This window comes from Centropristis striata, chromosome 15, assembly GCF_030273125.1.
Source record: "Centropristis striata isolate RG_2023a ecotype Rhode Island chromosome 15, C.striata_1.0, whole genome shotgun sequence".
Taxonomy (NCBI): Eukaryota; Metazoa; Chordata; class Actinopteri; order Perciformes; family Serranidae; genus Centropristis; species Centropristis striata.
In genome coordinates, this window is record NC_081531.1 from 9065339 (window position 1) to 9085447 (window position 20109).

The 20109-nt window shown below is 38.7% G+C and overlaps 1 protein-coding gene across 2 annotated transcripts in view; it reads left to right on the top strand.

Moving 5' to 3' along the window:
• The window catches only part of atp2a3 (ATPase sarcoplasmic/endoplasmic reticulum Ca2+ transporting 3), a 71153-nt gene that overhangs the window by 2337 nt on the left and 48707 nt on the right, over nt 1–20109 (top strand). For both annotated transcript variants that reach the window (XM_059351486.1, XM_059351485.1), the window contains exons 2-3: nt 17774–17791; nt 18135–18217. In XM_059351486.1, the coding sequence (XP_059207469.1) occupies nt 17774–17791; nt 18135–18217 (101 nt within the window). The remainder of the gene's footprint in view (nt 1–17773; nt 17792–18134; nt 18218–20109) is intronic.

The window sequence follows — 20109 nt, forward strand, 5'->3', positions numbered from 1 at the left end:
ATTCAGTGTCTCAAAAAAATTGATATTACAAAGACCAATTTTAACCAAGACCAGTCTCTTTCCATTAATCATGACCTGGTTACTTACCATTAGGTCTGTTGGAATTAATTTTTTGAGTCAAATATGAAAAATCAATAGTAATTGAATGCTGGAAATAAAATTCTAATATGTAGCTGTAGCAGTGGCGACTCTCTGCTCTGATCTGAACTCATCAGCTCCTCTCTCTTTCTGAATTAGCAGCTGTTTGGCCAGTAGCATGCTGAAACAAGCTAACTAGCAGCTTTGCTATAGCACAATTTTTCTCCAACGAAGCGGGCTAATGCCAGCTAGTAGGGCTGGGCGATATGGACAAAAAGTGATATCCTGATATATTTATGCTGAATATTGATATACGATATATATTCTGATATTTTTATCGCAAAGTAAGAGCAAATGTTCAGTCAAAGTAAAAGCCAAATATGACATGTCAAAAGTAGTTTAATTGAGACATTTATTTAAGTCAACATAAATAATCTATAACAACAAGAGTACCTTTAAAAAAAAATCAAAGCTCCATAAAGAGCACATTTAAATAAAATCAAAAAACTTAAATAAAAATAGCCTAAGAAATAAAATATGCCAATCTTTTTCTGAAATAAATATATTTATATGAGAAAAGAATAACAAACATTACAAAAGAACTAAATATGACAAACCCTAGTAAGGACAGCATTAACATATAAAGAAAGAAAAAATTGAACTATATCGAAATGTGCGATATGGTCTAATTCCACATTTAAAATATATCGATATATTTTTTATAACGATATATCGCCCAGCCCTACCAGCAAGCTCAATGAATCAAACTTGCACACTAAGAACAAATGGTATAAGCAATGCTAAACCAGTACTCTTCTTAGACCACAATCCCTGTTGTTACACCACACAGCAGGTTTTTAAGGCACATTTTTAACCCAGAGACCTGAGCTCACACTGGGGACACATTGATCTCTTTGGCATTTGAAAAAGGATTTGGTTGTTGAAAACCATGAAGGATTCCTGATGGCCTTTATAATACAGCCAATTATTTTTTTTGACAATGTTTGACCTCATAGATTGAATTATGCTCACTGAAGGACTAGTTTAAGTTTAAATGGTCTGTAAGGGAAATCAGTCGTTATCAACCACCTGCTTATTCTGGCATTAAGGCGGCATGGTGTCCATGGCCGATTCTTAGCCCTGCTTTTGGTCTCCAATCACAGAACGGGGAGGGACGGAAAGACGATGACGCGTACTATTCAACAGAAGTAAGCTTGTAGTTTTCTTACGGATCCAACATGGCTGCAGCAGACGCAAAGCTCTCTTTGGATCTAGCTGTCGACAGTGTTCTAGATAGTTTAGAGCCAAAGTTTATTTTAAAAGAAGAACAACATTTGGCTTTACACTCCTTTATCACCACCAAAAAGGATGTTTTAGCCTTGCTTCCGACAGGATTTGGCAAAAGCCCAATCTACCAACTAGCTTGGGGTTTAGTGAGACCCCTGCTGTTGTGGTCGTCTTGCCATTGATCGCCTTGATGGAGGACCAGATAAAGGAGGCAGCCCAGTTCGGTATCTCTGCGGCACAGCTGGGTCCTGAGGAGGAGAATGCAATAATAATCATCATTGATACGATTGGATAAGAGCTACGTACAGACGCTTATGATCGACATTCGTAGCGCCCAATAAACAGCTCTGGACGATCGTAAAACACGCCTCCTCTACGGAAAAGTGAATAGGTGGTCTCCAGACTAGATCTCTTTTGTGATATAGTCTGGCGTTAGCCAGGCTAGCACACACCTAGTTTCATGTAGGATGTATTTTCTTTCTACCCAAAGTCCTGAGCTAGCTAGCACCACAGATCGCCATATCGTCCATGAGAAGATGCAAGCTTTCTTCTGATTCAGTTGACATTTGTAGTTTGATAGAAAGAAAATGATCCCTGCATGAAACGTCTAAGAGCAAAGTCTGTGGATCAACTGAGTAACCGGGTCAGGATTTCTTGAAAGAGACAAACGCTTTGAGCACCTCAAGGCCATCTAGTTCCATTATTTTCAAGAGAAGGCAGTTATCTCTATGGCTAATACCTCCAACACCGTAACAAGATAGACTGATGAATAACACTACAGGTAATTGGAAAAAATGTCTATTTTTAATTTTTGGGTGAACTGTCCCTTTTAAACTATTTCTGCTTTCTTGAGACATCTGACAAGTGTCTGTTAGCTGTTCGCTGTCCCATCATCCCCACAATTATACCGTGTTTTGCCTCATTGCCTCTATAGATAACTGTGAAGTTAAACATGTGGTGAGGTCACATGCCCACATTTAACATGGCCTCATCCATTCAGCCTGAGCTGTTTCATTAATTTCTCTTTTCTCATTATGAAGAAGAGATTATTGATTTGACTTTGTTCTTTATGATATGGATTCTTGCCTTTTATGATTCTAACAGGAAAGCACATAAAATGTTGCCTTTCAATGCCGCAAAGAAGAGACCGGTGAGAAGCTTCCTGGCTTTGTGTCGGCACTTTCATGTGCTCTGAGCAGCGTCACAGTTTCTGATCTCTTTCTGAGATGTTGGGGGGAGAGACAGTCTTTTCTAAGTGGTCTGTGCTGCAGATAGAACGCAGCTGAGCTTTTTTATTCACACTCTCATTTATGGTCCACAAGCCTCTTCTTTTTTATTTGCAACTACCTTCACACATCCTGAGGAAATAGTTAATTTACCATTGAGAACTACAAGAATTTAGAAGCGAGTTCATCATTTTGATTGTGAAATAGTTCTGATGTAGTAGAGGAAGTCACAGGCCTCTGTTTCTCTCTCTTACACACACACACACACACACATACACACACTTGCTCTCAGTGTGTGGGTGCACCAAGAATGTTTGTGCTGTTACAGCTTGCGGTGTTCGATGATTGTGTCCCGTGCACTCAGAACCTCAATTTCAAAGGCGCAGTCTGTATTTACAGAAAGGCCATACTGTCCTCATGAGCAATCAGTGTTTCTGAGGAAGGGTTGACCTAGGCAGCAATTTTCCAAGGTGCTGACGCACAGGTGAGGGAGTGTCCAGGAAAGAAGGCAGGCTGTTAATTTATTGATTCCTCTTCTTCTTTTCTAACATTTAAAAGAATATTCTGCTTTATAATGTCACAAATGACACAGTCAAAGATTCCTCAGACTTCAAAACATCAGAGTGAAGTATAATTAAGAGGCATTATTAATCAAAGTATGTTAAATAAATCACTTTTCAAATCACTCGACACTCCCTTCAGTAGAAGAGTACAATTGCGCAACATTCAGGTTAAACAACCTAGCTGTGCGTGTCATTGCATCATCATGATGCAGACTAGTTTTAGAGTCTATGATGAAAAAGCTTTGAGCAATATCGGAGATGATCCGTCTCACATCCGATGGTGTAGATGAGGACAAACCGCCTGGCTCTTTATCTGTTGGTTAGTCAGTGCAGTCTGCACACAAACTCCACTGAGCTTCTGCTTGTCTCATAGACATTAAAGCTCCTTTATTGTAAAATACTGGGTGTTTTCAATGTTATGGATGCCAGTCAACAATGTTGGAGGTCCCATATTGTAAAAAGCGAGATTTCCTTTCTTTGAGTATAAAGCAGGTCTAGATGCTGTCGTAACCCAGTTAAACAAGCTGTCAGGAACAACTAAAGGTACATTTGTTTGGACAAATATAATGATCACAACAAAAATGGCTCATAAGAGTTTAATTTAAGAGCTGATATCTAGACATTTTCCATGGTTTTCTTGATCATGATTTTCGTTATTATCAAGAAAACTTTGGAAAATGTCTAGATATCAGCTCTTAAATTAAACTCTTATGAGCTATTTCTGTTGTGATCATTATATTTGTCTGAACAAATATACCTTTAGTTGTACCAGGCATTAAAATGAACAAGAAATTGAAGAAAACAAGGATGGTCTAATATATATTTTTCCATGACTATATATATATATATATATAAAAAGTGCTGCTACAGTGCCGTTACAGTCATTCCCCGGCTGCAATGATGGTGCAGAGCTGTGCAGATTCGGAACATCCAGAAACTCCGACCAATCAGAGCAGAGTGGGCCTTTTTTCGGAGGGGGCCTTAAAGAGACAGGTGCTAAAGTGAAGTGTTCAGACTAGAGCCCGACTAATTTAGTAGTCGACCAATATTATTGTTGGATATTGGCGAATCAAAGGTATATCACAATCAGCATATATGTTGTCTGATATGTAAGAGATATGAAACCTTTTTTTAATACAACATGGTTGGTAATTGTGATACTGAACATACATTACTGATGTTTATTTAGCTATTTTTTTTATTAAAAATGTCTTCCCCAAAGATGGTGGTTTAGTTGACAATACATTATGTGTACAATGTTTAATGCATACTAATAACAATTTGAAAGCAGCCTTTGCACCACTTTTGCATACACATAGTCATTGTTGTTTCATTCCAGCTCAAAAATATGTAGAAATATATAAAATAAATAATATTCTATCTGCTGCAGTATCTTTAATCTGTGAATTTTTACCCTCCAAAAAATCTCACATTGGTTGGACTAAAAAAAAAGAGCCTAAAATATCCCCTTTAAGTAATTTTAATTAGATGTGTGAGCTTTTTTCTTTAAAAAGTGGAAATGCAAAAAAAAAAACCTGGCACCCAAAATGTTTTCTGTCGCTACAAGCGATCCCGAAGGTGTCTGACGTTGGGGTAATTATTAGGTGATACAATTCTTGGAAAATGATGCAATGCCACTGCACTTTCCTCACTTCGGTTTCTGCCACAAATAATAATTACAACTTCCTCTAGTGGGATCTCGCTCTGTGTTGTTTCTCTTCCTGTTCTGCAACTCGACATAAAAGCAGCCTGACTTACTCGCTCCTGCGTTTGAAATACGAGAGACATTGTGCCGTTTCCTGCTCCTCCTCCTTCACACAACACCCAGGTTGCACATTGCAGCACACTCCTCAGCCAGGAGGCCTTCGCTTTGCTGTCGCTACTTGTTCTGAAAATTGTCCAGTTGAGAGTTAAATTGTGGTAACAGTGTTGGAGTTGTGTGTGGGCTGAAAAATGGAGAGTTAAGTTGTAGAAAAGTCATTTGAAGTCCTTGGGGTGTTGAGTCACTTCCCTGTTCTAGTGGGCTCACTGTGTGTGTGTGTGTGTGTGTGTGTGTGTGTGTGTGTGTGTGTGTGTGTGTGTGTGTGTGTGTGTGTGTGTGTGTGTGTGTGTGTGTGTGTGTGTGTGTGTGTGTGTGTGTGTGTGTGTGTGTGTGTGTTGCCCGGCCGCCTCCTTCAAAGGAACTGTGATCCTGTTCGAGCTTGTCACTTGCCTTCTTCTTCTACTTCTTCCCTCCCACTTCTGCATCTGTCAGTCACCATCATGCTCCAATGGCGAGGTGATGTTGAGTCACCGGGCTCTAACATGCTGCCGCCGTCTGCTGCCGCGAACGCTCCGCTACATGACAGCCGTCCCACTGAGGACATGTGTAGTGTACTAAAGGTGTTTGTGTTTCCTGAGTGGCCTGTGTGTACACTGGGCATATGCTGTACAGTATGCGTCTGACCTCAGGGCATACCTTGAAGTGAAGTCTCCAAAGCATTTAGAGGGAAGTGAGCTGTGTGTATAGTATGATGAGCTGTGTGGAAAGAAGTTGCGTCGTCTTAAGTGTCTGGAGAAATAACAAGAAAAAAGCCACGTGTTTGGATGTGACGTATACACCTGTCCTCACTGAGACGGAAATCATCCAAACAGATGTGAACATTATTTACTTAAGGTGTAATTTTAAGATATTTTTTTAAATGTTACTTTACAAAATGGCAAATATTTGTTTGATTGTAGTCTTGTTAGGGCTGGGCGATATACATCGATATATCAATATATTTTTTAAATGTGATATGGAATTGGACCATATTGCATATATTGATATAGTTCATTTTTTTTTCTGTCTTTATATATAAATGCTGCCCTTTCTAGGGTTTGTCATATTTAGTTATTTTGTAATGTTCTTTATTCTTTTCTCATATAAATATATTTATTTCAGAAAAAGATTGGCCTTTTTTATTTCATAGGCTATTTTTATTTAAGAGTTTTTTATTTAAATGTGCACTTTATGGAGCTTTGATTTTTTAAAAGGTACTCCTGTTATATAGTATGTATCTTCTCTTAAATAAAACGTTTCAATAAAACTACTTGTGACATGTCATATTTGACTTTGACTGAACATTTGCTCTAACTTTGTGATAAAATATCAGGATATATATCGTATATCGATATTCTGCCTAAATATATCGGGATATGACTCTGGTCCATATTGCCCAGCCCTAAATTTTGTATACATTTTTTTTTTTACAAATTTTTCTTATTTTTACTTTATGATGTAAGTCCTTGTTTCACAGAACAATACACCATTTAAATGTTTTAAAATGATTGGGGGAAAAAAAGAATTCACAGAAACACAGATTTCTAAATGATGTTTATTTACTTATTTATGCCTCAAGCTGGTGTTGGTTTATTCATTTCAAGAATTGCTTTTTTCTGTTTTTGCAAATGAACTCATTAAATTTAATTGGGACTTTAAAAAGAGTATATTCTGCTAATTTTCAGCAGAATTATGTGATTATGTGAATTATGTAGACTTCTACCAGAACATGTTTACATGCTTAAAAACAAAACAAAAACCCCAACACATTATTTTAAACTGTGGCTTTTGCACAATTATTGAATAATAGTTCATGCTTAATCATAGTGTAACTGTAGCCAAAGTAGACAAATCTGCAGCAATATCTAATTAATGTTTTGTGATATTAGCTAGGGTGTTTTACTTATGAATTCAACTTTATACTTTTCACAGAAATTATGTGTTATGTATTTTTCTAATCCCTTGCTTATCGGTTAACTGAAAATCAAGATTTAAAGGAGACATATTCTGCTCATTTTTAGCTTCATACTTGTATTTTGCTTTTCTAATAAAACATGATTACATGCTTTAATGTTCAAAAAATACATAATTTTTCTCATGCTATGTGTCTAAATATTCCTGTATTTCCCCTCTATCTGAAACGCTCCGTTTTAGCACCTGACTCTTTAAGACCCCCCTCCTGAAAAAGTCCAGGGTGTTCTAATACATCAGCCTTCTGCATCCGTGCTCTCTGCGTCTCTGCACTGTCATTGCAGCCGGGGAATAATTGCTAGTTTTTTCGTTCTTTTTAAAGGGTAAATAATTTCATTAAACAGCTGGGGACTTTAGTTTTTTAGCAAACATTATTCAAACAGCAGTAAATGGTGCACTTATTCACTGCTGCAGATTTGGTGCTCTAGTGAGTATTTACAGTTATTCCACAGTGTATATGGAATAATTTAAAAATAAACAACACTGCCCAGGTTTGTTGTGATAATGGAACATGTTACCCAGTGCAACAGTGTTGCAGTATGGCACAGAGAAATAAGATATATCAGGCTTTGGCTTCACAGACTTGTCAGTGGGATTCACTGTATGTTTTGGTCTTTTCATGGGACTTATACTTTAATATAATTTTGGCACATCAAGGAGGTTTTTAATCCTATATGGGGATGTTAAAGTGTAGGTTTTGAAAGTCGCACCATTTTTTACACTGACATATACATTTTGTGTTAGTGGGTGTATGTGTTATTTATTTATTTTCAACCGTTTCAAAAATAATTCCACAGTTTGAATTTTTTACTAGTTTGAATGGCCTCCATTGCTGCAGGGCTCAGATGGCTAAAGTTGTACTGTACCAGGCATTTGATTGGATAAAAGTGGCGCTCTGGTTTCTAAACCTAGAATAAACCCTATATATAGCATGGTGTTAACACAGATATTTCGGGCTGCTGTTCGGGGGATTGCTGACTATTTTTCACAGCATTCAGCGTCTCCAATTGGCTACTGGGTGGTGCCATGCTCCTCTCCAGCCTGTTGGGATGTTCAAAAAATGGTTCTTCGCACAGCTGTGACCTTAAAGAGGAAGCTTCAAGCCCTGATGAGATATGAGCTTTGTGCTAATCACCTCATGCATGTCCTGCTCTGTTGACAGGCCCTTTTCCTTTTTCCTCTGCAACTCGCCAGCAGAACCAACTGTGACTGCTAAAATGTGGAGCAAATGTGGTTCATTTGTTGTGTTTTGAAATGCGTCTATTTAAAGCTGAGTCTAATGTGCAACAGTTAGAGACCAGATGTGTGCAGCAAATGCATAAACATAGATGTCTTATCTTTGGTAGTCACGACTCAGAGAGTCTACAGTCTGCAGTGTTTGTGGCCAATTGAATTTCCTAATCAGATTGACCGAAATGTGTTGACATCAAGATTAAGTAACTGAAAACAGTCCTTCCAGTAAGATATGATTTGTCCTAAAAATATCCAACTAGTAATATACAGTCATGGAAAACATTGTGAGACCACCCTTGTTTTCTCTAATTTCTTGTAAATTTTAATGCCTGGTACAACTAAAGGTGCATTTATTTGGACAAATATAATAATAACAACAAAAATAGCTCATAAGAGTTTAATTTCTGAGCCGATATCTAGACATTTTCCATGTTTTTCTTAATAATGATTTTAGTTATTATCAAGAAAACAATGGAAATTGGCTAGAAATGTACCTTTTAGTTGTACCACACATTATTATGAACAAGAAATTAAAGAAAAAATTATCTAATAATTTTTTCCATGACTGTATGTACATGCACAGGTAGATCTTAGGTGGGTCTTAGATACTCTCACAGGACAAACATGAGAGTGATAGTTTAATTTCAGCATGCACTTTCCTGTGCAACATCACCAGGAAAAATCCAGTCTCTTTTTCCCTAACCACAGCTCGATGACGTCAGAGACACTCCAGCCAATGGGCAGCTGCAGGAGCCATTGAGCTGAATCTCCTGTCGTGTTCCGTCTTAATTGGCGAGAAAGGATAAAATCTCCACTTTGAAACTAATTCTACTTTTCTGACACGACAGTCTTTCAGAGAAAAAACCTTATCGGTGTGCAGCTTTGACAGCTGATGGTGTTTCCTGTGTGTGTCCCCAGCATGGAGGCAATTACAGGTTGATCAGTTAATCAAACATAGCAGCTAAAATAATTGTGTTGAGCAGGACGCCTCATCGTTCCTCTCCACTGGTGGATTTCCCCCCTGTGCACGGTTATGTAATTCTTTGCCTCACGCTGAAATGAAACTATTATTCCCTTTCTTTCTCCAGAGTATGCAACACTATATTAAAGTCAAAGTGCTCTCAGCCTGGGAGTCTGGATGTGTCAGCAGCTTTTAAACATTTGCTTAATGTTAGTTGGGAAAATGTAACTGCAGGGTTAGTCTGTTGCAGTGAAATGAGAAAATCTACTGTGGCTTTAAAAAAAAATTCACTTATGCAATTCCATTTTTAAGAAGTTTGCTTGGTATTACAAAATTAGTAACAAAGAACTTAAACTCTGTAGGCAAAACAGCCTTATTATAAAGCACATTAAAAAGACCCATGAAAATGACATTTACAAACAATAAGCAATATAAAAAATTAAGATATAATAAAGACATCTTAAAAAATAGACCATCTTTTTAAAAAAAAATGTATTAAATACGTTTAATTCAGTGGAATAGACCAAAAAATACTGTCAAACTGTTGTAAGTGGCACCAAATGCAACAAAGGAAATAAAAGTGCAACAACGAGTCAATCAAAGGCACAGAAATATTTATTTAATTAATAAAATGAGCACTTTAATTATTCCTCCTAATAATATATATACACATTACTTCACTGTAAAATAATACACTGGCACCATGTTTGTAAAAAATATACTGTAATATATATACAAGCAATCACTGTAATTTTTGCATTTATTTTTTGTAAAAAATACATTTTCTCACTGTTAAATGTAATAAACACCTAAACTCTAAAAATTATACTGTAATATTTAATGGCAAAATCTTTTATGCAGCATTTATAAAGTATTTTCTTGTCAATTAACTTAACTGACAATGTATCAAGATGATGTTTATTATCTTTCAGCTAAATATACTGTCATTTGTTTGTGCATATGTTTTGCTTGACTTTGAACACAAGTTTTGTAAGTTATGTGATGGCAAACATTCAGTGTAAACTGAAAATACTTGTATATTTAAGTGGATATTGCGCCGCCGGCGTCGCTGTTTCTTTGCGCACCATGTTTAAATCTCCTGGTAGACTGGTATGCGCAAGGCTTTATGAGTACGTGCAGCGCACAGACGATACACACATGCATCCTTGGAATTTGTGCAAAAGAAGGACTCTGTCCTCTGGAGGATCCTGGACATTGGGACAGTCCTTGAGCGTATGTTGATGACGTAGTTTCCTTCAAATTCAGCCATTTGAGGATCCTTCCTTGACATTGGGATACTGCTCCTGACTCCTCTTTCAGTGCCAACTGATCATTTTCTGTTATCCTGTGAAATATTTTAGACTACATTGGATGGATTGGTACACAATTTTGCATGAACATTCATGGTCCCCAGAGGATGTATCCCTCATTTGTGACGTTTTCCTTCAGTGCCACCATGAGGTTTTTAAGTTGTTGTAGTTTTACTGAAACACTGTTGTTAAATTTAGTAAATAGATATGGGGAACATGGGAAACATACTTAATATGTTAACATTGTCATTTTAAGCACGTTTGCGTGCACGTGTTAGTGTTTATCTCGAAGCCTCACAGAGCATGGCTATAAACTGTCAGTGTTCTTTTTTTTGATCGGTGTGTTTTAAAGCAGCTGCTTTAATCTTAATCTCTTTAATTGAATTAAGAGGTTTCCGGGCCTATAAAGACTGCAGAGAAGCTGCATGTTGTTATGCTGCAGAGGAGTGATTAGTGACTCCCTCCTCTGCTGACGCTCTGATCCTCAGGGTGGCTGTTCAGAGGTCAGCGGGGCTCCCAACGATAGCTGCTGACACACAACCACTTGACATGGATGCATATGACTTCCTCTGAGAAGGGAAGCCCTCCATTGACATTTGTGTAAATGGAGGAAACATTGACTTTGTCAGGCTGCAGACGGCTCTCCTGCAGTTACCTGTGATGCCCTCTGTGTAGCAGAGATAATAAGGTTAGGGAGTAGAGTGAGGTACATTTATAATTCACATTTGATATGGTTAATGCATTCAGACCTTTTCCGGTGGGAGAATACATTAGGGGAGTGAGTGGATATAGGAAGCTATAGTAGACTGTGTCATTAGGGGTTACCATCAGGCTATTTATAGGCCTGTTTTACATTCTCATGGTTAGTGTATGGAGTGGGATCCTGGAGCTGGGGCCGCTTACTGAAGCAGCACAAGTCTAACTACTGTACCTCCGAGCACCCACCCTACTCAGGGCACCCTGCTCACACTTAACCTTTAATCCCACCTGCCTGCCAGCTAGTTAGGGTTGGACAAAAATAACTTTTTTGAGCCATGTTTTAGCTGATGTAGTCTGGGTTGTATTTTATATCCCAAACCATATCCCAAACAAGCACAATTTTAGAAACCAGAGGTTGTTGTTTTTTTGTTTTTTTTTCCGGTTCCATCCTTTTAAAGGGGAACTACCCCTGTTTTCAAAATTCATACGTTATTCCTACTTTATAGGACCTCCAAAAATATGAGCAAACATGAAGAAGTCTCTCCAGAATCCAAAAACTACAGTGTAAAAACTCTGCTCCATGAACAATGAGTGGGAAAGATGTTACAGATGACTATGAGAGCAGCCAGTGGAAGGTTCTGGGTGTATGGGTATATTTTCTGTTTCACAACTGAGAATACTGCAGAAAGTTCATGTAGGAAAACAAAGAAAAAGGAAAAAACACCATGTAGGTTCACAAAATCAGTCTCACATTCATTGTCTGTGGAGCAGCTTCGTACTATGACATCACACGTTTGAGAATATAAGCCATTTTTTACCACCGCCAGTTGTTCAAGATGTTTTAGTTTAGTTTTAGTTTTTTGTATACATGCATATTTTATTTAGTGCAGTACATTTTATTTATTTTATTCTATTTTAATTTATTATATCTTATTGCATTTTACTCTTCTATTGTTTACTTTATCCCTTTGTATTGTGTTATCTATTTATTGTTGTGCAGCACTTTGGAAACCTTGAATTTGCTAAAATTGTGCTTTATAAATAAAGTGGATTGGATTCTGTGATTTCTGGCTTTGAGAGAGAATATTTCACAAATATGTATTGAGCTTTCCAAGTCCATGAAAATAACATATTGGAAATCTTTCTTTAGCTGGTGTTCCACTTTAAGAGGTTAACCAGCCGGCTGCTAGCTGTTTATCTGGAGGCTTGCCTGCATGCCTCCACTCATGCTAACTGTGTGTTAGCCTACGGAGGCTACAAATGAGCCTGTTAGCATCAGAATGTGCTGCATCAAGGCCATGTTGACTACAGTTATTCTTTGTAACTTTTGACAGACACTGGCACATTACCTCATGAATCACTGGTGTTCAAGGCGCCTTCATGAGCCAAAGTTGCCATGGTAACTACTAAAAACTTTCTCATGTTTGTAGTTTACACATGAGGGGCCTGAACTCTGACTGTTGGCCACGCTCAGATGTGATGTTTGCCGGGGGGCCTAATAATAATCTAATGGACTCATTAGAGGAGTAAGAGGAGCTCGCAGTGAAAGCGTCTTTTATCAGTTTGCGGTGCAGAGAGATAGATGGCCAGTTTCCTGCTTTTCTTCCTTCCTGACTCTCTGGACACAGAAACCAGCTCCCTGCTGTTGTTGGCAACTGTCTCCAGGAAGTGTCTCCCCTCTGCTCCGCGCTGCTCGCTTTTCTGCTGCAAGTAAACAAGCTCTTTTATTCATTGTCTGGGTCAGGAGGGAGGGAGGGAGGGAGGAGGGCCGGGGAGGTGCTGTGGGGACACGGAGAGAGAGGGAGAGGTGAAGTCAGTATTCAGGAATGTGCCTGGGCAAGCCTCGGGTTGACACAGCCCAGATGACTGTGAGGGAATCCTTGGCAGAGGGAAGCCGGGGAACCCCGTTCAACACCTCCAGCCCTTTCCCTCCCTCCCTCCCTCCCTCTCTGTCTCTCTTTTTCCTTCCCTCCTCCGCGCTCTCTCTCTTTTTCCCCCTTCGTCTGTCTTGTCCTTTCACTCAGTCCATCTTTGTCTCCAGCACTGGAGTCGCAGCCAGCCTGTCTGCCATAAAAACATTATACAACCAGGGAGGCACAGTAATGGGGAAACAGGCTTATGTCAGACTGGTGGAGCATGGAAAACAGCAGAACCCACTTCTCCACATTTCTGCTGCTGCAGCTGGCAGAGTGCAGCCAAAAGTCCCCCGTGAGTTCAACCGTGTCCAACCTGAACTCTGAAAACCCTCCAGACAGCAAGTTTGAAAAGCTTTTCACAATGACTCATCAGCTATTATTACGGCGGCTGAGGATGGTCCTTGACGGAGAGAGGTCGTCCTCTGCACACAGATCAGTGGCTCCAGAAGGCCGTCGTTTAAAATGCAAAACAACTAATATTCAGCCGATCATAAACAGCTCAGACCTGTCTGTCAAGTTGTTCTAGTCATGAATCTGTAAAAAAAAAAATATCTTAATTAGGGCCGGGACTTTAACATGTAAATTAAGATGAATTAATTACACAAAAATTAACGTGTTAAAAAAATTGATGCATTTTAATCGCACTTATTTTTGCACCGCGGAACGTTTCTCACTGGATGAGTTTCAGGCGGATCGATTATACTGGAGCACCAATTAGCGTTCATGAGTTCAGACAACAACAAACCACAGTGAACATGAAGGAAGAAGCTGATGAGACGCTTTGGTTGGCCCCGTGGATGATGGGACATTTAGTTACTAAAAACCAACGGATGGAAGCGTCGATAAGAGCATGGTTGTGTTGCTATGCAACAAGGAATTCACATATCACCGCACCACATCGAGCCTCAAGTATCACCTCAGTGCAAAACATATAGCCGCTAGCGGTTTCACAAGCCAAAGTTTAGTCCGTTTTAATCGAACTCTGGTGCGGTTAAATCCTTGTTACGGTTCGTTTGGTTGCTCGTGAACAATCCGATTGTTCTCTGGTGCGGACCAAAACAACCAGTCCAAGAGGGTCTCGGTCTGTTTCCAAACGGACCCTAGTCTGGTTTTATTGCACTGTGAACGTAATCCGACCAGAATCTGACCCAATTAAAGGAAATGAACCAAAACGCAGTGGATTGTGGGCTACCTGCATTTTGTGAGATATAAACAGATAAAAGCATAAAGATGACATTTGTGTCATTCAGTTTCACTCTGTAGGCTACCACTGAGCTAAAGCTAATTTGCCATTGCAGAATGACCACTAGTTCAAGGACAATTAGGAAGAAAACAAATAAAAAGCTTTTAACTCAAATAAATATTACATATTTTTTCCACAAATAGGCCTATTTCATTTTATTTTTTTAATCATTCCATAATTTAATGAGGGCCCAGTTCTGGGCCCCCCCCTACCCTGGGCCCGGGACAGCAGACCCGTTTGTCCCCTCCTATCGGCGGGCGTGCGGACTTGGGTTGTGAAAGCGACCAAAGACACTGAGACCTTGAGAAACACCGTAGAAAAAAATCCAAGCTGTCAATTGGTATGCTGAGAAACCCCCTTAGTACCAAAAGTTATGTACCCTTGAATGCTCTAGGTCTCTAGTTTGTGGCTGTAAAATTATCCTAAAGGTCACAACAGGTCATTTTTATACAGCAAGGCCAAATTTTAAAAGATGGACTTACTACCATGAATTATCAGATATGAATAAAATTGGTCTCATTGAATCAACAGAAGTCTCAACTTTCCAGTGAAACCCAATTTATGCCATTGTTTATGGACCCCAGTATGCAGAAATATCAAAATACAACCGAAAAAAATAATTTGTACTGCATTAGGAAAAACTGCTTTTTTATGTAAAATATTAATTTGAAAACTAACTAAAGCTGTCAGACAGTAAAATATTTACGTCCTACATGTAGTGTAGTGAAAGTACTAACTAACAAACTGCAAATTTGTGTTCTTTGCCATATCAGAGTTAATGTATTTAGTTACTTTCCACCACTGATTGGAGGGATTTTAAAATCAAAGTTCAGGGTTTTAATGCCTATTTAAGCACTTCTCTGTTCTTTAATAGCTTGTCTGTAATGCCTCAGACTGTTTCGCTCCCTCTGGTTTTATTACAAGCCAAATTAAGAAAGTTGTTCCACCTGAAATTATCAAACGACTTCTTCATCTCCGTTGGCGTCATTCCCAGACTCCTTTTACTCTCCTGACCGCCGAAAAAAGCACGCTTTGGAGCCGTGGAACGAGTCATGATGTGAAATAATTTCTCTTTCCGCCAGTGCTGTGTGTAATGCGAGCGGCTGCGCGGGTTTTTGTTTTTGGAAGGAGGCTGCGGGCTCTCGTCATGGCCCTTCCTCTTTCCAGCTGCTCTCTCCACAGGGTCACGTTTGAGACTCGTGTAGCGCCGTCTGGTCAAAACATGCAGAGGAGCACGAGGTTTCCACTGCTCCAAGGACAGAACCCTCTTTCCCGTAAAGACAATTTGATGGCAGACAAATGCAGAAAATGTGCCGATCAGATGTACGTTAGCATCCGTCACGTTGTTGAGATGTGATGGACCTGACAAACGCGGTGACTAAGCACGTCTGTGTCTCATTGTGATGACACTGATCAACAGTACTTGTCAATTGGAATGGTTTTAGAATATGACTGATGTGTTTTCTACTCTCACCGGTGACTCATGTGTGGGGTGGCTGTTGTGTTCGGCTAATCAAATCAGATAAGATGCTCCGCTCGCCTCAGAATGCCAAAGAAATCCAGCTTTTCTTCTCAGAACAGATGAAAAATGACAAGATGATGTGAAAGGAAAGAGCAACGTCTTTTGAATCTTGGGTTCATTTTTGTGGGAGGTTACCCACATACTGATGCAAAAAAAAGGAGACTGAGAAATAAACGGCAACAGTTTAGAGGCTGAGGCCGCTACGTGGAAGTCGGTGACATCACCACAATGTTGACGGAGGAAAAGAAAAGTTAGCTTTATTCAAAAAGTCATTTCAGATAGGGCTCCAGCTACTGATTATTTTACATTTCTTATCTTTCAATTATTATCTTTTCTCAATTAATGGAAACATTGGTTCAGAATTTTAAAGAAATACCAATCACAAGCTCCCAGATACTGAGGTTTGTTGTTTTGCCCGACTAACGATACAATCTGCAAGAAATTACATTTACAATGAAAAAATCTGCACATTGTAAATGTTTATAAAGCTGGAACCACTGAATCCGTTTTACTTGTTATTTAACTTCAACAATTATGTAGATTGTTCCCAATTCTGCTTTAGCTAAATACCTATATAATTTTATATATATAATTGTTTTTATATATTTTTTTCTTTTGAGAAAAAAATACTGTTGCCACACACAAATTTATTTCGACCCTGTGAAATTATCCATCATGGAAATATATTTTTAACTGAAAAATGTATATAGTCTATTCAGCTATTTGAATTAATTTTATTTGTATTTTCGTCTTGTTTTCTTTTTATCACTTTTTTCTGTTTTTTTACTTGAGCTACAGGACTTTGAAGTATGAGCTCAGTGTTTTATTTATTTGTTTATTATATTACATTTTAGTTATTTATAATTTATTTTGCATTTTACTCAATCACTTATTTTCAACCTATTTGAGTTGAGCTGCCTTCACAAGTGACTTTTTTTTACCATGTGGGATCAATAAAGTTTATCTTGTATTAATAAAACTTATCCAATTTATAATCAACTGAGTAATATAGGACCCTTGAAGACTTATTTTTTAAAACAATTACAGTAGTCTATTAACTGCGATGATCAAGGATTGTTTTTTTTCTATAGTTTGTACAAAACTGAAAAAATCCAGCTTCCAGTCTCTAAAATGTGATTATTTTCTATTTTTTGTTGTCTTCAATGATATCAAAGTAAATGTCTTGCAGCGAATGGCGAAATGGTTACTGAAATACATACAAATTGAGAAAACATTGTAAAGATGAATCAACAATAAAAAATAACCACCTGTTGCAGCACTAAAACATTTATAAAAGCTTACAATGAAATTTGTATTCCAAAGACGTACGATCTGACACAACAGAACTGAGAACACTCCATCTCTTCATGTCAAGTCCCATCTAAGAGGTGATTTGAAACGATTTACAGAGCATCAGTGATTCCAGTTAACCTTTTCAAGAGCAGAAGATGAGCAGTCAGACTGGTATCTAAGGCCTTGGTTAGGTCTTATGAAGTCAGTTTTATTTATATAGCCCAATATCACAAATCACAAACTCGCCTCACGGGTCTTTATGGAGCTTTTTGTTCTTCCAGCCTCTGTTGACAGTGTGTTCTGAGAGTCATTATGCAGCTGAGTTGATACTGTAGGCCTGAAGCTACTAAAGTTACTGAAGGTGGAATTTAAAACAGAATCCATAAAGGATAATTTGTCTCTGTTGTATATCCTGCTGGTTATTCAATCGGTAATAATACAGCAGTAGATAATAATCCAACAGTGTTGCTGTTCTGCCGTCCTGCATTGAGCATTTTCTCATCATAACCAAGCACAACGATTCTTCAGGCTCATTTGTACGTGTGCATGCATCTCAATGTCAGTTAATCAAATGTATTAACGTCTCTTTGTCTCTCTCCTCCACCCTCTCCACTCTCTCCGGCCCCGCCAATTCGATTCCTTTACAACCGCCGTGGTGTGACATCCACAGAGCTCCCAGCTGAAGAAGGTAAATATTGATTTTTCCAGCGCTGTGATCCTCCTCCCTTTACTATCTGATTAAGTGTCTACAGCCAGGATCTTTTATGTATACTGAACTTTGGGAGTGTACACTGCTGCAGCTTTCCACCAATAGACACACACACACCACTACTCCTCTGTAAACACTGGGATTGTCTGTCTTTAAAACTGTTTGTTACTACTAAGAAGCTAATGTCAATACTTCTTACAGATTCTTTCCACCCTTAAGCATAAGCACAAACTTTTAGTCCTTGCAGTCAATGGAAGCCCCAAGCTCTAAACTGAGTGATGCATGAAGGTGTATGACGTGTGTTTGTCCATGCATATTTCAGGAAAGTCCCTGTGGGAGCTGGTGGTGGAGCAGTTTGAAGACCTCCTGGTCAGGATCCTGCTGCTAGCTGCCTGTGTCTCCTTTGTAAGTACGACTCAGCTAATTAAAGTGTAACTGCAACCCCAAGTCATTTTCAAAAATGGTAAAAAGAGATGGAGGGTGTGGCAGGTGTGAGGCTGTTAAGATTTTCTATTTTTATAACTAGTGCAGTGCCCATAGGAAGTATGTATTCGTATAGTATATTGCATGTAAGTATCTCATATCAAATGATTATGGGTATTATGCTAAGCAACATGAATGTCATCCCTGAATTACATAGTAATGCAACATAAGAAGTGAATAAAGCTAAATCTCTGCTTAGCATGCTAATCACGAATAACATAATTTGCACATTACATGCAGACCACTACAACGTCTGCAACTCCATAAATCACTTACTTTTAATAAGGTACCACACCATCCAGCACATACACATTGAATATTGATATTCGTTGGAAACTATTTGAATATTATTGGAAAATCGAACCTTGTAGCGCACTTTAAAACTCCTAAAGATAGGTAGGCTAAATAGACTTACAGATGAGATGAGTCAGGGTGTAAATCCAGAGTGAATTGTGTTACTGACCAGGTGTAGGCCTATCACACAATGGGGCGGAGCTCCCCTAAAAGGCGTCCGATCGGAAACAGTGCAATGCCACGACATGTCCTACGTAAATAATGATATTTTTGAAAAATGAGTTCAAAAATCTTCAAAATCGAGGATGCACACCTTCGTGCCATGCACAAGCCACATACGAAATCAACGGTCAGTGAGATATGCCCTAGACACACATCGAAACACACACACACACAGAAGCTTCTTGCTTTTATAGATAGATGGACGGCAAATATTTTTCCCCCCACTGTAAGAAAATGAAGCCAAAATATCGTAGAAATGGGAGCTGCCATCTTGCACTGGTGACATCACTTGGAGCTGATGACCCAAATCAGAGCACAATACAGGAAGTCAATCATGACGTAACATCCCCGTTTTATAGCAACCAAACTCATGACGGAAACTACCTTGAGGAAAAAAAATTATGAAATGTACTTTGAGTTTTTAGTTTGGCTAACGTTCTATACGCTTACATGGAGAGGGCAGGGTTAATGACCTAGGCTGCAACCAGCCACTAGGGGGCAATCAAGATTTTTTGGCCCCACTTATGGGGAGCTCTCAGGCCGTCCATCATTGATCCCAACCAGTCGACTCCATGGATGCATTCACATCCACCTGTTTTCATGTATATTTTTAATTTGTGCATAAAAAAACCTGAGCTGAGAATGTAAAAAAAAAGTCTTGAAATATTGCAAAAAAATATTGCGTCCTTGTCCTTTTGTCATGGTGTACAATGGTTGCCAACTGGAGAATTGGCACCACCTGCTGATTACCTCAACAATAATATTTATAACGGTAGTCTATGGAATTAAGCATTCACTTTTTTTTCTTCTTTTTAGCGATTTTCTCGAAATTCACTTAAAATTTGACATACATTTGGATGGAAACCTAGTTTATGTCGGCATTGACTTGGAAGGTTTAGTGCAGCTTTTAAACACTAGAAGGGGCCTTCAGCTAGCTTGAAAACATAAAAATAGCAATTTTTATACATTTGATAAGAATTGTCAATATTAACAGCAGCACAGACGTGTTTCATGACCGTAACAATTAAAAAAACACATTAAAGTGTGCAGTACCACTTTAAAATGCCAGTGGCCTTTATCTTATTATTTCCTGATCTGGATTCTCAGATGTCCTCCTGTGGGATTTCAGACCCAAATTGGGCATTTGCCAGGAAATTGCCACCTAATAGTCTTGCTCCATTAGCTTTAGGCAGCTTAATTCCCCTGTTAGAACACTGCTCAACCTACTTTGTGGTCTATTTTCATGTGGAAACGTGTGTATTTCAGGCTTTTCCACCCAGTGTTGATATGGTTTCACT